Source organism: Poecilia reticulata, chromosome 5, assembly GCF_904066995.2.
Source record: "Poecilia reticulata chromosome 5, P_reticulata-male-v2, whole genome shotgun sequence".
NCBI lineage: Eukaryota > Metazoa > Chordata > Actinopteri > Cyprinodontiformes > Poeciliidae > Poecilia > Poecilia reticulata.
Window position 1 is genome coordinate 9,989,683 of NC_088834.1, and position 14,153 is coordinate 10,003,835.

The 14,153-nt window shown below is 41.3% G+C and overlaps 2 protein-coding genes and 1 long non-coding RNA gene across 4 annotated transcripts; 2 read left to right on the plus strand and 1 right to left on the minus strand.

Moving 5' to 3' along the window:
• Positions 1 to 246: 246 nt before the first annotated feature.
• Positions 247 to 5,788, plus strand: aurka (aurora kinase A). Of its 2 annotated transcripts, XR_533648.3 has the most exons (11): positions 247 to 603; positions 826 to 891; positions 1,375 to 1,720; positions 1,797 to 1,833; positions 1,918 to 2,109; positions 2,302 to 2,440; positions 2,566 to 2,714; positions 2,794 to 2,968; positions 3,166 to 3,470; positions 3,613 to 5,066; positions 5,271 to 5,788. XR_533648.3 is itself a non-coding variant. In XM_008408437.3 (9 exons), the coding sequence occupies exons 2-9, from the start codon at positions 829 to 831 to the stop codon at positions 3,346 to 3,348; spliced, it is 1,284 nt and encodes a 427-aa protein (XP_008406659.2). In that variant the 5' UTR covers positions 247 to 603; positions 826 to 828; the 3' UTR covers positions 3,349 to 3,564. The 2 variants fall into 2 exon arrangements, 1 of the variants encoding a protein (XP_008406659.2); XM_008408437.3 differs by lacking the exons at positions 3,613 to 5,066; positions 5,271 to 5,788 and having other exon boundaries at positions 3,166 to 3,564.
• On the minus strand, positions 5,577 to 12,006 carry slc32a1 (solute carrier family 32 member 1). The gene is made up of 2 exons (XM_008408438.3): positions 11,067 to 12,006; positions 5,577 to 8,966 (listed from the first exon to the last, which is right to left on the minus strand). The coding sequence occupies exons 1-2, from the start codon at positions 11,457 to 11,459 to the stop codon at positions 7,779 to 7,781; spliced, it is 1,581 nt and encodes a 526-aa protein (XP_008406660.1). The 5' UTR covers positions 11,460 to 12,006; the 3' UTR covers positions 5,577 to 7,778.
• A 210-nt stretch (positions 12,007 to 12,216) lies between these two features.
• LOC145551658 (uncharacterized) lies at positions 12,217 to 12,806 on the plus strand. The gene is made up of 2 exons (XR_014087539.1): positions 12,217 to 12,377; positions 12,511 to 12,806. It is a non-coding gene; the product is annotated as an uncharacterized LOC145551658 (long non-coding RNA).
• The last annotated feature ends 1,347 nt before the right edge of the window (positions 12,807 to 14,153 follow it).

Below are 14,153 nucleotides of genomic sequence, written 5' to 3' on the forward strand. Positions count from 1 at the left end.
GGTGAGCAAGCATTGAGTTTTTAAATGTAGGCTCATAGACATAATAAAGACATTTATGTGTGGGTCCACATGCTTGATTTTAGAATAGAGCTTTCAATTAAGCCTGAGGGTATTGCATTGCCGTCCCGTGTTTGGAAGATTCCTTTGGAAGTCATAATGACGTCTCGCCCTACCCGTTTAGAATCCTGCATCAGCCAATGAAAATCAAGCATATGGCATTCCTGCAGCCTATCAGAAGCGATGGTTTATTTAAAGGTTTTGAACCGAGGGACATTTGAAATCAAACAGGCTCAGTTTAAACGAAGTGTTCTCTCTCTGAGCTACGATTTGCGCTTCGTGTTTTGTGGATTTATCTCTTGTTAGTTTTTCCTCTCTTTAACACACAAACTACAAAGGCTGTTATTTTATTTTGTTAGTAAAGCTTATCGTATTTTAGTGTTCCTTTTCGTGTTCCTTGTTAATGAAGCTCAAACGGAAGCTACCGTTTGCTGGTCGATGTAGCTGCTAAGTAGCCTGGGTAGGGTTACCTGGTTTAAAGTTGTTTTTATTCTGCACAACAGCCTGTTGCGGTTGCTTTCGGACACTGTGTAATAATACATTTAGGTAAGTAATGACGGCATGCTTAAAAGGTAATCTGTGGATCGTGTTTTCAGCGTTTTCCGCTAAGCTAGCAAGTCATGGATCACAAAGATGGCTGCTGTGCCTACTTAAATTATATAACGGGGTTTACGGTTATTGTAAATAAATTATACTGTATTAAAGGCGCTAGATTCTTTATTTGGTGCTTCTAATAATTTGTTAATCAAACCATCTCTTTCTTAACAGATCATGGACTCATCCACCTCATTCAAAGTGATAAAGGGCATGAAACCCCAAAGGCCAGAATTAATGGTAATGCATAGCATTTCAATGATATTCAAGCTGCTAAATGGGGAAATATAGTATAGTAGATTATTTGGCTTTATGTGAGTTGTACTAAATGACACCATGTGTTGAATCTTCAGATATAAACGATGCAGAATAATTTTACTGGTTCCTGTAATTGAAAATATGAAATCTGTTTGTTTTCCAAGTAGGGGTGTGCAATGTGGGTCTAAAATTGTTTTATTATAACGACTAGTGACTAGAAAACTACAATTTATTTACGGTCTTTATTTTTCTTTTCAAAAGGTAACAAAAAATATCACAGCGATCATAGCTAAATACACAAATACCGCTCTAAAAAAACCTGCATTTTTAAATTGGTTTTCTTTGGGACTCTATTTACATAAAGAAATGGGGTGTTTTAATCGCTTAATTGTTCACACTAACCACATTGACTTTTATACTTGAGCTAATTGCTTTGATTGCAACCATTTTTTGCTTTGATTGCAGTCAAACGGCAACGGACCGAAGCGGGTTCCCGTGTCTCACCATTCGCAAGCCTTTCAGAAGTCCGTAGTCACACCGACTCAGCATCAGCGGGTTCTGGGCATGTCGAATGGGCCGCAGCGTATCCAGCGGCCCGTTAGCCAGCAGAAACCAGCGCCTCATGTCTCTGTAGCGGTCAAGCACCCTCCTCCTGCTGACCAGAATGTAAACCCAGCCACTGTGAAACTAACTCCAGCACCACAGCCTAAACCCGTTTCCCAGCATAACCAGCCAAAGACGCATGTGCCGGCTGGCCACTCTGACTCGACCAAGCCTCCGTCGGAACCAGCAAAGCAGGATAAGCCGCAGAGTGAGTGCATCACTGAGCCGTAGCAGGAAATGTCAGAGTTTTAAATGAATACTAAAATACTTGTTTGCTGTTTTAGCCAAACCTGCCAAGACCAGTCAGGCCTCGTCATCAAAGTATGTAAAGTTTAAAATCTTAATACTTTTCACGCATTATGCTGTTTTAAAATGAGATGAGAGCTACACCCCGTTTTCAAACAGGAAACCATGGAGTCTGGAAAATTTTGACATTGGCCGTCCCTTGGGAAAGGGCAAGTTTGGCAACGTCTACCTGGCTAGGGAGCGCCAGACCAAGTTCATCTTGGCCCTGAAGGTTCTCTTCAAGAAGCAGCTGGAGAAGGCGGGGGTAGAGCACCAGCTGAGGAGAGAAGTCGAGATCCAGTCACATCTAAGGTACAATGTGCTTATAATGAAACGTCAACCAACAGGTTGTTTAAAACAGTCAAGCAGAATGGTTTGTAAACATTTTACATGAATCAGCAGTTTTATCTTAAAATACATTTCAGCTCGCATTAGTTTCTCCGTTTCAAGTTGTCTGCAGAACTTTGAATAATGTTCTGAATGTTTTTTGTTTTTTTTCTGCAGACATCCCAACATCCTTCGCCTCTACGGCTATTTCCACGATGCTTCTCGTGTGTATCTCATCCTTGAATATGCACCCAGAGGAGAGCTGTACGGCGAGCTGCAGCGCTGTGGGAGTTTCTCTGAGGACAGAACTGCAACAGTAAGTGTCCCAATTTACCAGCCAGTGACCATTTTAAACATGACTCGCATATGGTCTAGTTAAAGCTCACAGATGTGACACTTCTTTTTTTATTTTTTATTTTTTTATGCTTTTGTTGTTTTTAGTACATCATGGAGCTGGCAGATGCGCTCCACTACTGTCATACCAAGAATGTGATTCACAGAGACATCAAGCCAGAGAACCTGTTGCTGGGAGGTAACGGGGAGCTGAAGATTGCCGATTTTGGTTGGTCTGTTCACACTCCATCTTCCAGGTATGTGCATGTTGACATGTCTTGGCATGCTCTGTAGTCATTTCAGATCTTGACATTTTCTGTTTTTCTTCCCATACAGGAGGTCCACCCTGTGTGGAACACTAGACTACCTTCCTCCAGAGATGATCGAGGGCAAAACTCACGATGAGAAGGTGGACCTGTGGAGTCTGGGGGTCCTTTGCTACGAGTTTCTTGTTGGAAAACCTCCATTTGAAGCAAAAACTCACGATGAAACCTACCGTAGGATTTCAAGGGTAAGAATTCTGAGGAAGTGTGTTTTTGTGTAAAATACACACAATTATTTAACTCCTAATTTTTGCAGGAGTTTTAGGGTAAAGACAGTAATACAAATATTTGAGCTTTATGGAGCACATAGTTCCAAAATAAAAATCTTTTAGGTGAACGAAGGGCTAATAATGTGTTTAATTATTTTTTTTTTTAATTGACGCAGGTGGAGTACAGTTACCCTCCTCTTGCTTCCATTAGTGCCGGAGCTAAAGACTTGGTGGCCAAGCTGCTGAAGCACAACCCGATGCACAGGTTGCCCATTGAGGGAGTCCTCTCCCACCCTTGGGTGCTCGAATGCTCAACAAAGAAGCCCACGACTCTGAGCTCTGAAGAGAACAGTCAGTGACTGCTCTCCCAACAACTGGCTGTGCCCACACAGTTTTGCAGAACGTTAACATGCAGCTGATTTTTACACAACCTGCTTTGACTCTACAAAGATTTTCACGATGAGGATTTTTTTTTGTTTATGTAAATATTTCACTGTTTAGTAATTATGAAAAAATTTCTCAAGGTTTTGGGAGATGTTACTTGAAATGTGAATAAATTTTCTTCTATCAATTTACATTTAGAAGCAGAAACATTGTGTTAATGAGGTGTTTCTTGGTTGCAGGCCTTTTAGGACTTGCACTTGGACTGAGCAGCTGATCAAATGCAAGTACAGTCGTAACCAGAAGCGCCCAGCAGAGGGCGCCAAACAGCCACTGAAACAGATTTAATTTATTTTAAAAAAAATTGTGTTTATACGAGTTGGTTTATTTTTTGAAGATAAAATCGACAGAAGCCTTTTTCTTGTTTATTAAATGGAAATGAAAACAAATCTAGGTCATGAAAGATGGTTTCTTCAGAGGATTTTTAAGTGTTTTATTGGGGGGCTGCTGAGGCTAAAGCAAACTACGTTGATGGTCTTAACACATTTAACTGGCACAGGAAAACACTCCTGTTTTAGTTTTTCATCTGTTTTCTTTGCATATGCATAAATAAGTGTAGCATTCTCATGTTTATTTGTTTCACAGCAGCACTGCATCCAATCTAGAATAATTCCACTTTAGATGGACTGATCTATTTTTTTTGATGGAAGGTTTTATGCAGTACCTCTGCAGGGGGAAAAATAGTTTGACGGAAAATGTTTAAAAACCAGCACTTCATGCACATTCTAAATCGGTTTCAGCTTTAAATTTCTCTCTGGGCCTTTCCACATCTAATATTGTACTCATTTAAGTCATTCTATTGTTGCTTGCACTCACTGTGTTACTGGGAAAATAATATTTTTGCAATTTATTGCAGATTTTTTTATATACATTTAAATTTTTTGGCTAGACCTGAATTGTATTTATACTTCATCAACCTTGTCAGGCATCTTTGTCCCATAAAAAGGAAAGTGCTCTCCTTTGCAGAAATGTTTTAAATCGGTTACCTTGGAGAATTTTCAAGTATGAACAGCATGTTTGGGATCATGCAGGCTTTGGGTAGGCCAGTCCTAAGGTTTACTTAGCTGTTTTTGGTCATTCATGGGTGGCCTTGCTGCTGTGTGTTGGTTTACTCTCCTGCGGAACCAAAGTGATTGGGTTTAAGGTTCTGTAACTACAGGATTTACTGGTAGAGATCAAACATGATTCCATCAACTATGAAAAGTTGTCCAGTTCTTAAACCAAAGCAATCCCAAAGCCTAATTACCACCAACACCATGTTAATTCATGAGGCAGTTTCTTTCTTCCTAAGGGGGGATCTTAGTTTAATTAACAAAATCATCTAAAGATGTATTTTATTTACTTGAAAATTTATTTTATCTTCATCCAATATAAAAATGTGCTTGATGGCCTGAAATATTCAAGTGTGACAAAAAAAAGCAAAAGCAGAATTAGTAATGGACAAACACTTTTTGATAGTACTACACTTTCGCGTAATTTGTATTCTTGACTAACCACCGTTGTCTCGGTTTGTGCGTTTAATCTCTGTGTCCACTAGGTGTCTCCCTACGACAATATGGAGAAGTCATGGAGAGCGTATAAAGTGAAATGACTGCTATAAATCTGGGATTTTCTATCATTTGGGTGTGCAGACAATGTAAGACATGATTTTAAAAACTAATCTTACAGTTTATATAATTATATGCTGTTAGGGCTTTATTTGCATATTTTTGCTTAAATCATTTCCCCCCTTTGGGATTTTCTGAACATTTTCACAACAGAAGAGGACTCTGGGATCGCTCTAAATACAGAAAGAAGTACACGTCTGTTTAGTTATACCCTCCTTTTTGCATGTGAACAGGCTCTTAACTCTGCAAGATGGAGCCCATCTGGTCGTTTGATTCGTTTGCAGTTGCCGTGATTTCCTGACATCTCCAAATGAAACCACCCGGAAATAAATGAAGGGCTCGTCCAGATGTTACCCGCATGCTCAGGAGGGAATCAACAGAGTGAATTAAAAGGAAGGCCTGATGCCCGCCTGCAGCAGGAAACTGTTCAAGCGCAAACATGCTTGCGCTGAAGTTCTCCAAAGACACGAATGTAAATAAACGTAGAAACTCTCTTTTTAAAAATCTAATTAAAAAAAATATATATATGACTCCTACCATCACCATCATTTTCTGTTTTATTATAGAGGAAAAAAAAAATACACGTTCTGATCGTTTTTCTTTTACATAAAACCACACACATTTTTTACTATATAATTTCACTTATTTCTTTATTCTTTAATATTAATTTCACGATATATGATCACCACTTTTGAGATATACATTCCATCTTTTTGAAACCACAATAACACACTACACATACGGTTTTTTTTTTAAATAACATTTCCACAGGACCCATTGGATTGCACAGAATGAAAAATGTATGCACATTTTCCTCTTTGATAATCTCACTTGTATTAATTATGGTTTTCATTTTTTTTTCTTCTATATTTTTAGACATCGAAATTTTTAAAACTGGAGCGTATCAAATTAATTTTCATAAACAGGCCATGTGTGGATCTAGATGCGTTATTTTTAAATCCGGTGTGCAGTTTCAGTTCGGAGCTCCCAGGTTGAGAGAAAACGGGGCTGGATGGAGAGGTTTGGGGGGAGGGAGGTTAAGGGGAAGTTTAGATGGGACTTTGTTATTGCGTGTTGATAAAGCTCAGAAACAAAAATGAGGAGTCTTGTGGAGGGGAAAAGGCCTGTCAAAGCATCAACACGTCCACGCCACTGAACCAGAACACTTTTATTTGTATCTATGTCCCATTTTCTGTAGCCTGTATCATACATTCAATGCATAGTTTGTACAGTTGCTCTCTTCTATTTGATGTTTTAACACCGCCAGCTTTTATTATTAGGGATATCCAGATTGTTTTTATTAAAATAAAACAAAAACGTTGTTCGGCTTTGATACAGAAAAAAATCGGATTATTGCGTTTTTTTTAAAATATATTTTGCCCCCCTTTTTATTCCCCCCCTCGGGCTTGTTTTGGGCTTTAACACCACAGTCAGCCCCTGCAGTCACGTTGCAGAATAAACTAAATTTAATCACTTTTCTTCCTTTCTCTAAGCCTCTCAAACTCGATCGTTGTGGGGAAGAAGCACCGCAAGAGCGACACGAGCGTCTGCCCTCTTTTTGCAACTTTTCTTAAGGTCAATGTTGTAAACGTTCACTCCACTGGAAAATATGTCTGTGTTTCTTTTGTTCGCATATGTATACAACACGTATCGACTGGGCGGACGCGTTAGACTCCCTCGCTGCTTAGTGTGTGTAAAATACATGAGAGATAGTGCGCAAATGTGTGTGTGTGTGTGTGTCTGTGTGTGTGTGTGTGCGCTCAGTGCGCGCTTTTACGCATGAATCAAGCAGAGGGGGAAGGAGCGCACGCCGCTTAGTGCTTGTGTGTTTTTAATGTTTTCACTAAATGGGAATTTGCAGTCAACGAGCACGGGTGCATCTCAATAAACAAAAATATAACCGAAAAACCAATTTATTTCAGCAAAAATAAAAGTGAAACGTATTTTATAGATTCATTACAGGCGGCGAGACGTCGCTGTTTCAAGCGTCTACTGCGTCTATAAGGTTTACAGTAAATGAAAACCTCACATTCAGTTTCTGAGAAAGTTAGAATATTACTAGGACCAGATGAAAAAAAGGATTTTAAACCACTAATATTCTCAAAGGCGTTTAGCTCAGGAGAGTCTGCAGGCCACTCAAGCATAGTGACACCATGGTCAATAAAGTGAAGCATGAGATTATCTAAGCTTTCCTGGTAGATGGTTTTATCAAGTCATCTGGACTTGATAAAACACAACACCTAGATTCTGACTCATCCAGGAGATGACCATTTAAAGTGCTCAAGCAACTGGGTATTTTCTCTAATTCTTTTTTTTTTCTTCTACAGTTTTTCCTTCCACTCAACTTTCCACCTTCAAACAGCACCTTCTGAACAACCGGCTTCTTTAGTAATGAACTTGTTCTGGGTTGCTCTTCTTGCTCAGGTTGCCAGTGACTGTCTGTCTAATGAACAGTTTTCAAGTTCTCGCCCTTGACTTGGAAAACTGCTATGGTGATAATATCACATATTTGTATCAAAACTGATCTTTTTATTGGTCTATGGAATATTTTCCTTCTTAAAGAAACTAAATTTGGGGAGTTCATTTTGTATAGGCAAAATTACTAGAAAATAAACTTTGAAAATGTGCCACTGTATGAATATAAGAGTTTCACTTTTTAAACGGAATTAGTAAAAAAAAAAAATTGCTTTATGATTCTATTCTCATTTATTGAGATGCATCCGTCCTCCAATGACTCGTCTCTATTCTTCTATGTTATATTTGAAAGCCTCTATGAGCCCCTCCATGGAGTGGATGAAACCGGATATGCTGCATATACCGCCTATTACAAAGATGGAGACGTCAAAGAACACCTGGTGCCACTGAAGCTTTCTCCATAAGAGCTTGAGGTGGAAGATGCTGGGAAGCAGAAAGCAGAGCCCGGCGCCCGTCAGGCTGCCGGTGAGGCCCATGAGCAGGGCGAAGTGCGGCACATAGATCGCCATGAGCAAGGTGAACACCACTAGTGTACATCGGAGAGTCAGTCCCCAGGACTTTAGGCGTCCATCGCCTCCGTAGCAGTCCGGAAAGAAGGCGCGGCCCCCGTCCTGGAAGAAGGTTTTCTCCAACACCTCCACGGCGGCGAAAAAGGGCAGCGGGTAGGACAGCAAAGCTTTGGCCACCAGGAAGAGGTTGACCACGGCTCGGATAGTTGGTGGTAGGTTGTCTGTGATCACCTCCTTGGTTTCGTCTGCCCAGGTCAGGTAGGCCACCAGGGCGAACAGGCCCTTGAGGATACAGGCAGCGATGTGAGTCCATTTCATCATGCAGTGGAACTCGCTGGGTTTATGCATGTTCCCCTCCAGGGACGGCAGAAAGATCTGCGAGGTGTAGCTGAACACGATAATCCCAATGGAGATGGGGAACTTCTTGACATCGATGTAAAACTTGACCTTGTCCCAGGCCCAGTCCCTCGCCCTGGACAGGCAGTAGGCGATCACCAGGACGTTGATGACGAAATGCGCCAGCGTGCACAACAAGCTGAACTTGGAGACGGCTTTCAGGTTCTTGAGGAAGGCGCAGGGGAGCAGAGCGGCGGTGGCGATGATGGCCCACGACTTTTGGGAGATGGGCATGTTGGGGAAGCTGTTGTACATGAGATTCCCGCTGACGACCACGTACAGGATACAGGTCATCACCAGCTCTATGATCTGAGCTACATTCACGACGTGACCGCCCAGCGTTGGGAACCTGGGCGCGCAGCAGGCGTTGGCAATGTCCACATAGGAGTCCCTCACACGGACGAGCTGCCCGTCTTCGTCTTCTTCGTACAGGCAGGCGATGAGGATTTTCCCCGTGTAGCAGCACACCACGGCGGCGAAAATAATGAGAAAGAGTCCGAGGTATCCTCCATGCAGGATGGCGTAGGGCAAGCCCAGAACGAACATCCCCTGGGAACAGAAAGTACAAAAGCATTGGCTGGTGTCATCAGAGCGGAGCCTCAGGGGCGCATCCAGAAAGTTTGGCTGTGGTGAACAGATGGGGGCAGTTATATTGTTTTGGGGTGGCTACACCGAAACCAAAAGTAACACGAGAACTTCGGGAGTTTTTTTTTTTTTTTTGTTGGTGCTTTGCTAAGGTGGACTTTAATATTTTAGTGAAACAAACAGATTGATAAATATATATTCTGATGCTACTAATGCTTTTCTTTTTAAATGACCTGCAGTTTGTAAATAATTATTTTTAAATACCTGTATACAGACTAAATTTGCTGATTTTGTCATGTTGACCATTATACCACGATGCCACTATTTTTTATATGTTAAGTGTTTCCTGTATTATTAGAGGTCAGTATCAGGAATAAATTACAGACATCCAAGAAGTGGAGCTAAAGACAGAAATGCAACATATTTATATAAATTACATAAATAAACAATTAAATTGCAACTTCTTGAACTTTGTCTTTTCTTCTCTTAAATTTTCCCAAGTCATTAATATTAGTCAGGAAGTGACATCACTGCCATTCTGGTAAGGGCTCCAGCAGGGAGACCCTCAAGATCCTTTGATTACTTACACAGAATATAAAACTCAAAACTTTGGATTTGGAGTTTCATCTATCCAAAAGAAGCCTACATGTAAGAAACCAAAGGACAAACGTTGAACACTCATTTATTTGTAACAATGTGCATCATTTTGATCTCTTCTTTGAATGTCTGTCAGCTGATTTTTGCTATTTGAAAGTATAAGCTGAATGACTACGTTGTTTAAAAAAATGATAAGGAAGATTAAGATAGCTAATTTTTTTTGTGAAATATAAATTTCAAGTTCTAAATAATAGTCTTTTAGGCGTGTTTAGTGTCTGCTTTCTTTGGTGTGCCATCCCAAGATTATCATCAGCCTGTCTGGACTTTAACTTTGGACCATTCAGAACTTTGTGGATGTACCGCTGCTGTAAAAAAATAAATAAAAAGAGAGAGAGAGAAGGTTTTTAATTCATAATAGTATTTTAAAGTTTATAAATATATATATATTTCTTTTGCTGCTTGGAAGAGCAATACATTTAACAAATAAACATTTCTATAAAATGTCCTTATTCTTTTTTATTAACATAACAACATGTAGTTGCAGAAGCGAGAGTCAAGCAAAAAACCTATTCAGTGATAAAGTTAATGTAATTGTTTACTGTTGCTGTAAATCACGAGACAATACTTAGAGGTGTTGTGGTGGCTGGTGGGTAACGGGGCTAACTGGCCTAATTAAAGCATCTCTTAGGGCCCCATGCTCTCTTAGGCCGGCCCTGTCCGCGTGCAGCGGCTGCACAGCGCGACTACACAGAAGCTGTCATGTTTTTCATGTTGTGGGTTTTCCACATGGCTTTGAGCGCATCCGCCCGCCTCTGACGTCATCTCAGACTGGAGGAGACACACTCTGACGTCAGACCATGACCACAGCATAAAAAGGAACTGCGTGGATGGAGGAATTTTTGTCGCATAGCCCCCTGCAGCAGTGCGCACTCACGAGTCTCTACTCCTAATTTCTGCAGCTTTTTGTCTCTCAATGAGACGTTAAAAAAAAAAAAAAAAATTATTTTATTCAATAAAATTGTAATTTTTCTTGTAGAATCCCCCCCACCTTTTTGTTAAGTTTTAAATGGTGCAAAAGCTCCTTACTTTTGATTTCCAACAGGACAATATAATCGTTTTGGTATATAAAAAAAGAAAGACTTGAACTTGTTTGCCTTATTGGTCTGCAGAATTACCAGGACCGCTGACATTACTACAGACAAAGAATGTGTGTTGTGGGCAGGGGAGGGTTAACGCTGCCAGGACATCATATACCTTTCACTTTTATTAATGCATGAGCCGATTCTAACTCAATGCCCTCCTCTGACAATAATTAAAACGCCACAATCAATAAAAATCGCTAATTTAATAAAATGATCAATTATTTTTTCGTTTTCCTTTTCTGTTAATCTCCTCTCAGGTGTGCATTATTCTCATATTTCACAGCCACGCCACAGGCGCTTTCACCAATTAGAACCGAGTCTTTACCTGGATTGCGTTCGTGACGTTCCAGCCCGCTTCCCAGGCGGTGATTTTTGGTTTAACTTCGGACAACTCGTTGTTCGAGCCCCCGTCCTTGGAGGCAGAGTGCGGCGGACCGGTGCCGTCTCTCTGGTAGTGGCTGTCCCCCTCCAGCCCGTCGCCGTCTCCGCCACCCTCTCCTCCGATCTCGTCGGAGGACAGAATGTCCATCTGCATGCCCTGACGGTGGTCGTAATCCAGGTCGTCGCAGGAGGCAAAGCCCAGAGCCTCATCGTCCGTGGCGGCCTGGAAGCCCATCCTGGCGAACATCCCGCTCACCTTTGCCGTGGATTTGTTGGACACAGCCGTGGCTGCGTTTGACAGTTTATTAGATATCTTGCCTCTTATTAACGTCGCCATTTTTCCTCCTCTGTTGACTCAAAACTGTCCACTGACTAATTAGATGTTTTTTTCTTCCTTTTTCCCCCCACTCAATGAAAAATGAGGCTACTGTGTTCTGCAGCTCCTTATTCTCAGCATGAGATGAAGCCAAAGGGAAAAGCGTAAGTTTGGCTTCAAGACACTTCGGTTTTCAGTTGCTATCTCCACTTCTTGTTGTGTGTGCGGCTGATGCTCTTGACTATCCCCAGGTTCATGTCACCTTCAGACGTCGCTGCTCCGTTTCTGCATCCTGGCGCTGCGATCTGACAGCTCGACGAGTGTAAGCGCACCTTTTCAGTCTCCGAGGCGCTGTGCGCAAAAGCTTTACGCACGACCAAAAAAAGAAAAAAGAAAAAGAAAAAAAAAAGTCAAGCCACAGGTTCCTGCGGGGACTGTGCTGTGGGTTCTTTATTTTAGGGGGTAGCTATAAGGTGGCAGGCAGCTTTCCCCAGGAGTTCAGGTGCCTCTACTGATGCCAATGCGGTACCGTGGAGCCCGGGGAGGGGGGAGGCAGGGACGAGACACGTGTCCTCATCCGCCTGCCAATGCAAAGCACGTCTCCAGCCCTCCCAGTGCCCCACTAGGAGAAAACGGGAGAGATTTGCTGCATTTCTAGGGGAGGTGCTTGCTGCACCCCGACCAGCTCTCCCCCAACCTAGAATCTATTATACCTCATCCTAGCATCCAATGGCATTCCGAGGGCCTCAAATCTTGCATAACTTTACGAGTATAAAGGGGGGTAGGAATGTGAAGAAACACGACTCTTTGGAGCAGAAAATATTACACAGAAATCTAGAAGCTTTTGAATTTTAAAACTGTAAAAAAAAAATTCCAAATTTATCTTCGGCGAAGAGGAGGGAGAAGCATCAATGGGATTATTCTGGACCGCGTTGATAGGTTTGTTGATGCTCGAAGGGGATTTCGCTTTGTTTTTGGTGAAATTTTAGGGAGAAAAAAAATCGAAATGGCAATTTCAGTTTGAAAGAATAACATTTTTAATGAATGGAAACTTTGTCTTCTTTCGTTTCAGGGCGCATGCAATTCTGAAGTGTCTGCAAAAAAATGTTCCAGCTTCGGAGGAACAAACCCCAAACAACCATGTAGTTGCTTAGACAATTTGAGTTGAGAAATGTAACATTTTGTCCTGGTTCGAGATAGATTTGCCTTCTCTCTGTCTCTCTCTATATCTTTTTAGAATCATTGTTTATTTAAAAAAAATCGCAATCCAAAAAGGCCAGTTTCGTGTTTTTAATGCAAAACTAAAATAATAATAACAATAATAATAATAAAAATGGTTTCTTTCTGAGTTTAAAAAATATGACAAAACACTCTCGTAATTCCATTCATTGGAATATGCATTCATGGAGCTGCTGTGTAACACAGACCCACATTCCTGTAATCATTTTGCAGGCGGTGCCTTGTCAGTAGTACTTTGTGTGCTCTGTATCCTCAGACTGCCTTCAGGCTGCAGAATCACAGAGTCTCACCAGGACACCAAGCTGCGGCCTATTCGACTCGATGCGCCACTTCAGCCTGTAGTAACACAGACTAACCTGCATCTGCTACGACCTTGCTGTTCTTTACTTGGTAAAAAAATAACAAAGTGTCATATTTAAATCTCCGATTCTGGCATAAAATACAAGTCTGAGTAAAAGCTTTTATTTTATTATTACTATTTTTTTTTTAGCTTTATTATTATTATTATTTTTTTTTTTTCAAGCCTTTCTAAAATGTTCCGTCCTGGTTTGATCAAAGCAAACAGTTCTATCTATGTTTTGATGCATTGGTCTTCAGTTCAGTAAATAGGAAACTTCTCGATTAAATGTTGCTTTAAGTTCAACACAATTTAATATTTTAAGGATAGAATAAACGCACAAAAGCCAAACTGCACCTCCGACGGATCCAGGCTATACCGGCGAAGCCTTATCAGGCCTGTGCATCAAACCCTACAAATACAAGGCCAATAAATCGCTCGCTCTGCTTTGTCCGTCCTGTCCTTTGTGTGTGTTGAACGTGTGTGTTTTTCAGCTGCGTGGGAACGAAAATGGCTGCTGCTTTGAATGAAAGAGTTAATGACGGAGCTGTTATCAGCGGGCTGCAGACCTGCTCAGATCTGCGCTCTGAGCTGTCTGATGGAGTGCGCTGCAGGATGAAAAGAGCAGCTCTGACACCACCAGCCCGCGGGTCACAGCGGCTTCCCAGCACCCACTGTAGTAGTAATAATAATAATAATAATAATAATAATAATAATAATAATAATAATAATAATAATAATAATAATAATAATAATAATAGCAGCAGATAGACAAATTCACGATCTTAGACATTTCAGATTGTTCAGAGGTGATGCACATTACCAAAACTTGTTGTAAACGGTGCAAGGAATAAATGCTTCCTGCAGTTCATCACCCACGCCGGGTGTCACCGAAGGGTCAGGGTGCCAAGTCCCGGGAGGATCCATCCATGTCAGCATAAATATGACCAATCATAGCCCCTTATCGCTACTGTCAGGGAGGTTTTTGTGTTTGACCCACATGTCCGATGGTGATACAGACGGGAATCCGGAATACTATGTTGTGTACAAGATTTGTGGTCAAATCTACTTTCTCTGGGGTCCGACAGGCACATCTCCCCCTCTTCCTCCTCCTCTCCTCCTCAGTTTCAGCTCCCTGA